This window comes from Drosophila takahashii, chromosome 3L (assembly GCF_030179915.1).
Source record: "Drosophila takahashii strain IR98-3 E-12201 chromosome 3L, DtakHiC1v2, whole genome shotgun sequence".
Taxonomy (NCBI): domain Eukaryota; kingdom Metazoa; phylum Arthropoda; class Insecta; order Diptera; family Drosophilidae; genus Drosophila; species Drosophila takahashii.
This window is the reverse complement of record NC_091680.1, coordinates 4,348,187-4,359,936: the sequence shown is the minus strand read 5'-3', so window position 1 is coordinate 4,359,936 and position 11,750 is coordinate 4,348,187. Positions and strand designations below refer to the sequence as shown.

The following is an 11,750-nucleotide window of genomic DNA, read 5'->3' as shown; positions in this document are numbered from 1 at the left end:
GCCTTATTCTTAATTAACAACTTCCGCTCAAATTTCCATCCAAAAATGACCAATAACAAAAGTAAATAAACCAAATAAAGACATACAAAGCTCCGTTTTCGTCCCATTATGCTACGACAGCGCCCGCACACATTCGTTTATTTAAATTGAACATTTAATTTTATTTATAACATTGTTCTCAGTTAATGGTCTATTGCTTCTGTATTCGTGTAAATGTTCTATCAAGAGTGTTTTGAATTAATCGGAACAAAGAACTTTTGCAAGTTTTTCGGGGGTGTTGATGTAGAGCTTAAGAATGAAATAGTAGTATGAAAATTCACACCGTTTGTTTGTTCGTCCCGCCTAGAAACCGTGCACCTTGAGCTGATCCGGCTTAGCTAGTCCCACCTTCGTCAACCATTGGCAGATGTTCTCACGCTGATCGCCCTGGAGCTGCAGGACCTCACCATACTCTGGGTGCTCGATTACAGTGCCATTGCAAGCGAATTCCTGTGGAGTAATTGGAGAGAGTTAGTTAGTATTTGTTTAAATCAAATGGTTTACTGGTTAGACTGTGGGAATAATAAACAAAAGTTATTACTGCAGGTGTATTAGCTTTTTAAAAATAGCCCAGTTTGTGTACATGCTTTATATACAGGTGTGGTCAGAACTATGGCACAGAAAATTCGACTACTAAGCTGACCTAATAAAAATCAATAACTATGCACTTAGTGACTCATTTTAAAATTGATTTATCAGGCAGAATTGTATCCTATTTGACTATACCATCAAATTCCCTTCATAAGGTATTTGAGAGCCCCTATAATAATTAAATGTAGTTATCCTCTATACATCTGACAATCAATATTTCTTACTTTCATAGAACGAATGATAATTTGTATGATACTGTATCATATTTTCATTACAAACAAACCATAAATTTGGTTTTAAATTAATCTGCAAGTGTAATACAAATATTATTGGATTTTAGCAGGTAGAAAGTAGATACTAAATCCTCATGGAAATCAATAACTGTGCTCTGAATATTTACATCGCTGTGGAAGCTGTACTTTGGGGTGACTATCCAGATATGACTGGATTAGGCAGGTAGAAGGGTGACTTTATGTGTATCCTAACTGGCTGACCGCAGCTGTAGGCGTAAATCGAGTTGTTCTGCGACAGTTGAGGTGTGCCAAGTGGGAAACCCTCATTTTATAGCCATGTAAACCCACCTTCTTGCAGGAGCGGACTATCTTCTTCAAGTCATACTCCGCGGACAGGCCCTGGACAGTGGTTAGTGTCTTGCGACCGTTCCTCTGCTGGATTCTTATGTGCACTAGCCCGTCTTGAATATCATCATCATTGCCCTTGATTGCATCAGCAAAGGGGTCTGTAAATGCAAGCAGATGGGATTGATTATTGCGATTATCGGCGGATGTTTGTGGGATGTAAGGCATGTAATCACACCCTCGCAGCGTGTTTTACTTTTGCCCCAGAATGCGTGTGTGTATGTATGTATGTGCGGCGACGGCGATGACGAGCAGGGCGGCCATTTTTATGTACATGTGTAAGAGTCGGGGAAATGCCTGTTTCGCGGTCGCGCCTTCCCTCCACTTACCACGAGTGTTTAAATTCTGGATGGACATACGACAATAAAAACAAACCACAGCCTAAAACAAAAACTTTTTGAAATGATTTGTTGATATCTGAACTTTTAATTTAACGTTTTACTGAGTGAAATTTTTTTTTCGGAAATGTGTCTGACAGTAGACTATCGATTTCGATAGTCGATCGATTTCTTAGCGATACTATCTATGGTTTGCGAGGGGTGGCAGCTCTTGCCACTTTTCTTTTATAATTTAAATTTTAAAATAAATTGAAGGAATTTTTAATTAACTTAAACTATGACAGATTTTTTTATTTCTAGAACTTACGGATAAATTAAAAAAATGAGGGAAAACATTTAGAAACTAACCAAGAACAACGAGCAACCATCTTAAAACAAATATACTATTTAAAACAACAAATTACAACTAGCCTGCCTTAATAATTTCAATAGCAACTGTAGAATTAAATCTTTAAATTTAAAAAATAAACCATTTCTGGCAACACCAACCAGGGCCGTCGCATTCTTATCGATAGTTGGCCTGCCAACTCACTGCACCCCAAATGCAGCCCTGTGTTTTCGGCAAGCGCAGCCAACTTCGCGCTATGCCGGGCTGCCATATTTCTTTCCTGCTTGTCTTTCAACGAGAAAAGGTGGGCATTTAGCGTTTTGTCTCGATTTGGTTAAGTTCTAGCGTTCCCACGGCGTTCTAAACGCTCCGCAAGTGTTGAGGCCCAATGCCTGCCCCACGTGTTTCCGTCACTTTGGCTGCCGGCCCGCTGAACTTCGGAGGTAAATTGCGTTTTACCCACACGTGCAGCACAGCGGGCGAAATAGTGAATAAAAAAAATGTGAATTGTTTTAGTGGCGAAACCAGACCGGGACTTGAACTATAATTGCATCTTACTAAGCTAATCTGGCGCTGTTAAATATCAAATCTAATATACTGTTTTCCTTTATTTTCATGCTGTTCCCCCCGCTGTCCTTTTTATATGGATTTTTTCCTTAAAGGTAAGAACACGTGTGGTCTTAAATGTGCTTGGATTATTCTTCCATGATGAATGATTTGAGCAGAAGAGTTCTTGAAGACTATATTCATCACCCAAGACTGAATATAACACAAGATATTATAGTGTTTAATTAAAAAACACAAAAATCTAATCATTCTTTCTTTTTGTTCCATGTTCACCCCTTTCCGATGGTTTTTCTGTTGATTTTCTTATAAAGGTAAGCGTAAAAATCTATCTAAACTTTAGTTTTATCTTAATGAGGATTGATTTAACGGAAGAGTTCTTGAAGACTATATTCATCACCCAAAACTGAAAAAAGCCAATAACTTTTCAAGTTGTATTACGAAAAATGTGTATCTAATCACCCTCTTTCTTTTTTATTTCATGTTCTTTTCTAATGATTGTATTTTTGGATACTCTATTATAAAGGTAAGCATCGAAACCTATCCTAAGTACTTCAGTTTTGACTTAATGAGGATTGATTTAGCAGAAGAGTTCTTGAAGACTATATTCATCACCCAAAACTGAAATACTTAAAAAAAATGTAGAATATTTTAGTTATTTTGGGCAGCTACTAATTGGTTTTTATTTAATTCCTTTGCAGACGTGAGATGGCAACCTCTTCGCACCTCAATTGGTTGATCATTCGCAACAACAACGCCTTCTTGTTGAAGAAGCGCGATGTTAAGAAGCCCTTCAGCACAGTAAGTAAATATGATCTTAAATCTACCATTAAACCACTTTCAATGATGTTTCCAACTTACAACTTTCACAATGATATTTGAATACAACTTGATAGTAACTCTAATCTGACAAAAGTTGGTCATATCCCTTGAGCTGGTATTAAACAAGTAAACTCATTATCTAATTACGCTTTCCAGGAGCCAAACAACTTGGCCAGCGTGAGCTCGTACCGCTACAGCGGCATCGTGCACAAGAAGACCCTGGGAGTCGTGCCCGCCGCCGACAAGAAGGGCTTCACCGCCGTGCTGAAGAAGGGCAAATATGCCCAGCGGCCCGCCAAGAACACCGTGCGTGTTGACTTCAAGTCCGGTCCCCGCCGTTCCCTGAAGAAGCTGAAGAACCTGCTCATCGGCTCTAAATACCGCAAGGACCTGACACAGGTAAATATCGAAATGCTAGACGAAAATCCATTTTGGTTCCTGTCATGATGATCTTTTTATTTATGCTACACAACCAAGATCGCAGAATGATCCGTGTTGATAAACCTATCTGAGGCTCTCAACCAAAATATATTTTAGTTAACCCTTTAATTGAATATTACTAAATGAATATCTTTCGTTTTACAGGCTGCCCTCCGCCGCGCTTCCGCTGTCCTGCGCTCCCAGAAGCCCGCCCCCGTCAAGGGAAAGAAGGCCGAGCTTGCTAAGGGAAAGCCCGAATAAACTGTACCGGATGGGATTATGCGGAGCTGTTTTCTACTCGAGAATAAAGAAAAAATGTTAAAAACACCCTAATATTAAAGCTAATATCTGTGTTCATTTGTGGGTTATGGTTTTTGTGGGAGAACTATGTACAAATTCAGGTAGTTTTTTTCGGAAAGTAAAGCATACTTTGCGGGGGCATATATAGAGTAGAGCCCTGCGTGAATCATTCAATTTTTGTTTTATCCAGGGACCGTAAATCATTATGTGAGATTTTTATTTTAAAAAGACTACTGTGATATTTTGTTTTATACGTCAAAAATTACGTTCTTTTTACTCTTGTCCACAAAGTATATGCATTTCAACAAATTTGGAAAACAAGTTAACTGTTATTTGTTCATGTCTATAAAGTGCATAAAAACCAGTAAAATTGTTGATTAAAACTTGTAAAAACCTCAGTGTAGGCCTTTTAAAATAAAAATCTCAAATAATGATTATTTACGGTCCATGGTTTTATCATATGCCATGAAATTTCACATTTGTTTAATTCAATTCTATGTCAAATAAATGAATGTTTTTTTTAATTCATTTCGAATTTGAATGTTTAAATGAATAATTTTTATACATTTTTTGAATTTGCCAGATTTTTAACAAATCAATGTTAACTACTTAGGGCCGGTTTCTCGAGTGCCGGCTAACATTTCTCGAACAGATAAAGTCCCTGCTAAGGCATTTTGGCTTTCTCGAGCATAAATGTGAGAGCTAACTTTGACAGGGACTCGGAGTCCCTGTTAAGCGTTTTCGGCTCGATAGAATGACAGCTGATTTCCCAAAGCCAACTATGAAGAAGAAACGAAATCACAGTTTACTTTTCCTTTGAGTTATACCCAAACAGCTGATAAAATAATCGAAGCATGCCATTTTTTGCACTTCACAGTGCGTTAACAGCACTCTGTAATTGTGTTTCGTTCAGATAAATTAAAGCAGGCGAGAAAGCGGATTTGCTTTTACGAACAGTTTATCTGGTCTTTAAGTTTTTCGAACAGATAGCTATCAGGGACTTTGACAGGGACTCGAGAAAGCGGCCCTAAGAAAATAAAATTCATGCAGATTTAATCACAAAATGATGGCACTTTCTTCTTAAAAAGAAATTGTCGTTTGAATTATTTCGAAATTTATGCCATTCAATCTATTAAACTCAAAATTCAAATTCATTCAATTCTATTAAACTCAGAATTCTAATTAATTCATTCATATAAAACAAAAAATTCAAAATAATTAATTTAATCCATTCATGCAGTGCTTTGATAATCTTAAAGCACTTTATTGACCCACTGTATTGTCTGAATATATATATTAAATTGATTTCCTTTATAATTCCTAGCGTTCATTGTATACAACGCATTTCAATAGCATATAAAAGATTACAGATAATAAATAGCCACTCTTTAAGTGTTGCTTAATGTTGGTCGCTTTTATTGAACTATGTTTCCTGGGATATGGATGACGTTACACATGAAGAGACCATGGAATTGCATTGCAAGATTACAGGACGTAAAAGATCAAGTCAGAGTCGGAATTAAACTCTTGGTCAAGGACAATACAATACATAGGGCTTTTAAATGCGCATTGAGCTTCAGTAGAGGCCTCAGTAGAAGTACTCGTACTTCTGGGCATGGTGCAGCATCACCTCCATCGACTTCTTGCCCTGCAGCACCCCATTTCGCTCCATGTAGTTCCAGATGGAGGCCATGAAGACGCAGAAGAGGATGACGCCGAAAACGATGAACTTGAGCAGCAGGAAGATGGTGCGCATGCCCACGGGGGCCGTGAACTCCACCAGCAGGACGAGGAGGACGAACAGGAAGGTGGCGGCGCTGTAGTAGAGTATCCGATCGGTGTTCAGCTGCAGCAGGGAAGCATCGCACAAAGCCAGCGCCTCGTGGAGAGCGGCAGTTCTGGCGGCGGGCATGGATTGAATGGAAGTAGAGCTGCCATTGCACTGGACCTCCGGCTGCTGCTGCTGATCGTCAGATGCTCCTCCCAGAGCATCGCCAGCGCCCAGTTGCCGAACGGCACAACTTTCGCCCTCCTCCACCTGGCAGTTCACCTCGATCGTGGCCACCGGCGGCTCCTCCGTTCGTGCGGCCAACTTAAACAGCTTCAGCTTGGCCAGCACAGCCTCGTGATCCGAGTAGCTGAACTTTTCGCCGGGCACGCGTTCCGGAAAGGGCAGTTTGTACTCGGCTATCTCGGCATTCACATGATCGCCGCCGCGCACAAAGATGTGATCGATGCGGATGCCCTGGGGATTCCGCGCAAGCGCCTGCTTCGAGGTATACGAGTTGTGCTGGCACTCGTTGGTGCGAAAGGAGTCCGAGGCGCAGCTGTCGAGCATCTTGGAGGTGTAGAGCAGCACCTTGTACGAGATGTCCTGCGGCTGGGCGTTTAGATCGCCTGCGAGGATCTGCAGCGCCGAGTTGCCCCGGGTGGCCTCGATAAATTGAGCAGTATCAAAGGCCTGGATGACCCGATGCGTCTTGTACTCATCGTTCGCGTTGTCATACTCCGCATGGAGGTGGGCATTGTACAGGTGAACCATCTGGCCACCGACGAGGATGCGACAGAGGCCCACGCCCTTGCCGCCAAACCAATCGGCATGCTGGATGCGATGGAAGTAGCCGTTGACGGACCAGGCATGGAACAGCGTGCCCAGAATGGGGTACTTGGAGAGCACCAGCAGACCGGCGCCCATTACGCCGCTGTGGAAGTAGTGGCTGTGCGGCAGGATGGCCTCCGTGCCCTTCTGCAGCAGCTCGCTGTCCTGCTGCGTCCACACCTCCTGCAGGGAGACGATGTCATATTTGCCGCTGGCCAGCTCCTTGCAGATGGCCTCGATGCGGGGTGCGCGATCACTCGACACATACGGAATGCCCCTGTAAATGGAGATAGTTAGTAACCACAGAGATCGAGGTCAATGATGCTGGTGCTCCAGAAGCCTTAGAAGGAGATGTTCGCTCCGCTCTCACCAAATATTCAGGGTCAGAATGTTCAGCTCCAGCAGCAACATCGCGAGTTTGGTGCTCGCTTTTCACGTTCGCATGCTTACAATCGAAATAAGAGGCGCGGGAGCGGCGATAAGATAACTTTTTGATTTTGTTTTTATTTAAGATAAATGTCCAGAGGTGGAAAAAGATCGATTAACTATAAATCGAAAATACATTTTGCAGCTTTCGTTGTTTTAATCGATGTTTTGCGCGTAGACATCGCAGAATGCTATCGCTGTTTGTCCATTTCTAATTCCAACTACTAGCTACTAGCGCCACACCGGATTTTTTTGTCCATTTTTTGTCCGCTTTTTACCAAATTTCTACTTAGGTGTCATATTTTTCAAATGTAAGAAATTAAAAAAATTTATGCAAAAAATGTATATACAATATATGCCAAATATATGCAAAAAATATGCAAAATATTTTCAAAATATGCAAAATATATGCAAACAAATAGAGGCTCACATTTTTATTGGTATTCTAAGGAACCTTCAGTAAACACGGCGATCAATTTAAACAATTTAAATGGCAAAAATATGCCATTAATTTTAAACTATATTATTATTGAAACGAACTTTGGTGTTGTCGGAATTGATTTATCTTTATCGTATAAAAAGTATGCAAAGCACCAAATGCAATTGTGCCAATTGCACACCTTTAAAGTTGAAAAAAAAATTGGAAAAAAATTGATTTTATTTTTAATAATGGGGTTTCCTTTTCACTCTTCCCAAGCTCTATTTTGTGTAAAAATCTTGATTTTGTACCACTTTTAGTTCTTAAGATATCGTTAAAAAACTGCCGTATTTGCTCGGGACAAAAATAGAAGTGATTTTCGGGGAAGATCATTTAACACTAAAATTTAGCGAATTCTGATGGAATATTCGATTGCGATTTTTTTTAGAATGTTGTCCAAATATGTCGCTGTGAAATGGTTTTGGTTTTACTCAAAAATGGTTTGCCGTTTTTGTTTTATGCAGTTTCAACCACATTCGCTCGGGACATTTTTTCTTAGCGTTGAGCAGCCTGTTGAGCAGCCTGTTGAGCAGCCAGCGCTGCAACAGCCAGGACATCCAGCACACCGCCCACGCCCACTACCACGATTTTTAATAAAATGCGTAGAAAAAAATATATACTGAAGGACTATTTTACACGATTTAACGTGGGTCGCCCTGCCTTGACGACTTAAAAAATCTTTCCCACAGTTGGGGCATTTGTGCTGCTGCTGCCAATTCCTTGTGGAATTGGCAGGACGTGGCCTGGACTTTTCTTTATAGGTTTGTTGAAGTATTTTTAGGCATCTGCCCTTATGCCCTCCCAAGGCCCGTAGGGACTTGCATTTAAAAATGTACTTTATGTTTTTATAGGTATTCGTACAGGAAAATGCAAGGAGCGAGGGATTACATGTTAGCTCGGGCTCGCTCGATTTTGTTATACAGCCTATACTGGCTCCGCACTTGGCGCACTTATTCCGGCTTTTTCCGATTAAGCCTGACGATTTTTCCACAGTTTGGTTATTGTTACTTGTATTAATTATTGTGTCAATAGGTATTATATAATTTTCACATTCATTCCCAATCGCACTCACATCCCATTCAAGATCATCATTCACGCACTCAATCATATCGTACTCATTCACACTTTCAATCATTTCGTACTCACTCACACTTTCTATCACTTCCCATTCACACGGAAGCTCGCCATTCTCATTTACACTCACTCTTTCATTATCATTTACACTTTCATTCATTTCATACTCATCCACACTTTCATTCAATTCATACTCATTCACACTTTCATTCAATTCATTCTCATTTACACTCACTCTTTCATTATCATTTACACTCTCATTCTCATTTTCATTTACACTCTCATTCCCCCATTCTTTCTCATTCACACTCTCATTCTCATTCACACTATTTTTAAGGATTTTTTTTAATTTTTTTCTTTTTCTTTTGCGTTGTATTAGTTTTAACATATTTCCCGGGTTTTTTTTTGGTTTTATTTTTCTTATTTTGACATATTCTCCCGGAATTCTGTTTGTATGAATTTTTTTTGGAATTTTTTTTCTTTTTGCATTAATTTTTTTTGTTTTAATCTTTTGCACATTTTGCTGCCTCAAAACGTTGTTAAATATAAATTTTAAAGCTTTCGCTGTTTTTATCGATGTTTTGCGCTTAGACATCGCAGCTTGCTATCGCTGTTTGTCCACCTCTAATTCCAACTACTTAAATTTCAGCGCCGGATTTTTTGTCCATTTTTGGTCCGATTTTTCAAATGTAATAAATTCGGAAATATGCAAAATATATGCAAAAAATATGCAAAATATTTCCAAAATATGCAAAATATATGCAAACAAATAGAGGCTCACATTTTTATTGGTATTCTAAGGAACCTTCAGTAAACACGGCGATCAATTTAAAAAATTTAAATGGCAAAAATATGCCATTAATTTTAAACTATATTATTATTGAAACGAACTTTGGTGTTGTCGGAATTGATTTATCTTTATCGTATAAAAAGTATGCAAAGCACCAAATGCAATTGTGCCAATTGCACACCTTTAAAGTTGAAAAAAAAATTGGAAAAAAATTGATTTTATTTTTAATAATGGGGTTTCCTTTTCACTCTTCCCAAGCTCTATTTTGTGTAAAAATCTTGATTTTGTACCACTTTTAGTTCTTAAGATATCGTTAAAAAACTGCCGTATTCCCTCGGAACAAAAATAGAAGTGATTTTCGGGGAAGATCATTTAACACTAAAATTTAGCGAATTCTGATGGAATATTTGATTGCGATTTTTTTTAGAATGTTGTCCAAATATGTCGCTGTGAAATGGTTTTGGTTTTACTCAAAAATGGTTTGCCGTTTTTGTTTTATTATTACATTTTTTCTTAGCGTTGAGTAGCCTGTTGAGCATCATGTTGAGCAGCCTGTTGTGCAGCCAGCGCTGCAACAGCCAGAGAAAATCGGCTGGATGTGCTCCATTTGTCTGAAGAACAAAAAATCTGTTCGTGATCTGTTTTGGACTTGGAATGAATCTCCAACCCCTCCTCGGTCAATGAGTCCACATGGAGCGGACCTTTCAATACCTCAATTCCAGCATCCCGCCACAGTGGAGCAGACGAGTGAAGACTTAAATCCCGAAGCTAGGCCCACCAATGCTCGCCAGAGCCAACCTTCAAAGCGCCACAGGCTTTGCCAGAAATGCGGAAAGCACATTTTTTGCCGCAACAAAGGGGACATGGCGAGCCACATGCTCAAGGTTCACGGGAGCGTTGTGGAGCTCCACGTGTGCGCCAATTGTGGTCTCCTCACCCAATGCCACTCGGACGCAACTCACACAAGCGACCCGGACTCACCATGCTACGAAATGAGGGTATACACAAGGGACTTCCTTGAAGCATTTCAATGCGAATTTTGCCCTGCACTTTATAGCAGTGAACTAAACTTGCGCAAACATTTGGACACCGGGGTGCATAAGAACAACACCTATATATGCCCCCCATGCAAGTTCGAATTCCCAAATAGCAGGCAATACAACAACCACATCGCTGCTTTACACGAGACAATTGAAATCAAAAAAACTTACATATGTAACATCGAGGTAAGGCAAAATAACATTCACATTATGTTCCCATTGATAATAATACAAAAACATTTCATTACAGGGTTGCTCTTAATTAAAGCTTCTAAATTACAGAGCACTATTGCTGCGAAAGAGATCCCACCATGTTTTATTAAAGATACAAAGCAGCGGTCGGCAGCGTCCTATTAAGTGAGCATAGGAAATTGTTCTGCTCATCCTCTGCCTCTCACAGTGCCGACCGATATAAAGCACTGAGAACTTGAGCTGGAAAAAGATCGATTAACTATAAATCGATTATAAGTTTTGAAGCTCTCGTTGTTTTTATCGATGTTTTGGTTCTAGACATCGCAGCTTGCTATCGCTGTTTGTCCACCTCTAATGCAACTAGTTAAATTTCAGTTTTTAACGGTCAACTCCCAGTCCACATTCACAGGCCTTTGAAGAAACACGCACATTTCACGCCGGGTAGGGCAAGGGACCTCGTGGTGTGGATTCACTTTTAGGTTATGTTTGTGTATTACAAAATTCAAGACAAAGTATCTGGTCATATGCACTAGTCGTGCGACCAACCTTCATTTTCAACGTTCGTTGAAATCAAAGCCAAAAAAAAAAAACGGTCAACTCCCCAGGCGGCTAGTGATGGTCGAGCGCTGGTTGAGGAAACTCTGTGTCGCGGTACCCCTCGCCGTAGGCGAGCAGGCCGAAGACCTTTGGGAAGATCTCCCAACCCTCCTCGGTTAATGTGTCAGCGTCCAGGGGACCGTTGGGAGGCATCAATGATTGAATTCGATTTTTCCACTTTTTTCCAATTCGCTCCAGACTGTCGTTGCACATGTACCTGGGCTCAAACGTGTCGACCCCGCTGCAGGCGAAAAATCTTTCCACCGCAGCCTCCATTGTGTACAGTTGGCGCAGGCTCTACTCCAGCACCTGGTCGGTCCTCCTGGAGCGAGCGTTCACGGCAGACACCTCCTTGTCGAGGCACCGCCTGATGTCGGCGAATGCGGTTCGGAAGGTACACCGCCCAAATCGAACGTTGTACGGTCGCTCCAGGGTCCTGTTCCGAAATCCGTGGATCTCCGGGAACCAGTCGAGCAAGTGGGTTTTGTCCCACAGGTGCGGCACCGTCCATCTG

At 40.7% G+C, this 11,750-nt stretch overlaps 3 protein-coding genes and 3 non-coding genes across 6 annotated transcripts; 4 read left to right on the top strand and 2 right to left on the bottom strand.

Annotated features, from left to right (window-relative positions):
• Positions 1 to 91: 91 nt before the first annotated feature.
• eIF1 (eukaryotic translation initiation factor eIF1) lies at positions 92 to 1,761 on the bottom strand. Its single transcript, XM_017145349.3, has 3 exons — positions 1,598 to 1,761; positions 1,212 to 1,369; positions 92 to 489 (listed from the first exon to the last, which is right to left on the bottom strand). Exons 1-3 carry the CDS (start codon positions 1,623 to 1,625, stop codon positions 343 to 345), a joined length of 333 nt encoding a protein of 110 aa, XP_017000838.1. The 5' UTR covers positions 1,626 to 1,761; the 3' UTR covers positions 92 to 342.
• A 396-nt stretch (positions 1,762 to 2,157) lies between these two features.
• On the top strand, positions 2,158 to 4,085 carry RpL28 (ribosomal protein L28). Its single transcript, XM_017145347.3, has 4 exons — positions 2,158 to 2,238; positions 3,200 to 3,299; positions 3,477 to 3,719; positions 3,906 to 4,085. Exons 2-4 carry the CDS (start codon positions 3,207 to 3,209, stop codon positions 3,999 to 4,001), a joined length of 432 nt encoding a protein of 143 aa, XP_017000836.1. The 5' UTR covers positions 2,158 to 2,238; positions 3,200 to 3,206; the 3' UTR covers positions 4,002 to 4,085.
• Positions 2,630 to 2,705, top strand: LOC123003125 (small nucleolar RNA CD11). Its single transcript, XR_006412432.1, has one exon. It is a non-coding gene; the product is annotated as a small nucleolar RNA CD11 (small nucleolar RNA).
• LOC123003123 (small nucleolar RNA CD11) lies at positions 2,842 to 2,916 on the top strand. The gene has a single exon (XR_006412430.1). It is a non-coding gene; the product is annotated as a small nucleolar RNA CD11 (small nucleolar RNA).
• Positions 3,057 to 3,131, top strand: LOC123003122 (small nucleolar RNA CD11). The gene has a single exon (XR_006412429.1). It is a non-coding gene; the product is annotated as a small nucleolar RNA CD11 (small nucleolar RNA).
• A 1,342-nt stretch (positions 4,086 to 5,427) lies between the features above and the next one.
• On the bottom strand, positions 5,428 to 7,190 carry nSMase (neutral sphingomyelinase). Its single transcript, XM_017145338.3, has 2 exons — positions 7,010 to 7,190; positions 5,428 to 6,916 (listed from the first exon to the last, which is right to left on the bottom strand). Exons 1-2 carry the CDS (start codon positions 7,048 to 7,050, stop codon positions 5,629 to 5,631), a joined length of 1,329 nt encoding a protein of 442 aa, XP_017000827.2. The 5' UTR covers positions 7,051 to 7,190; the 3' UTR covers positions 5,428 to 5,628.
• Between the last annotated feature and the right edge of the window lie 4,560 nt (positions 7,191 to 11,750).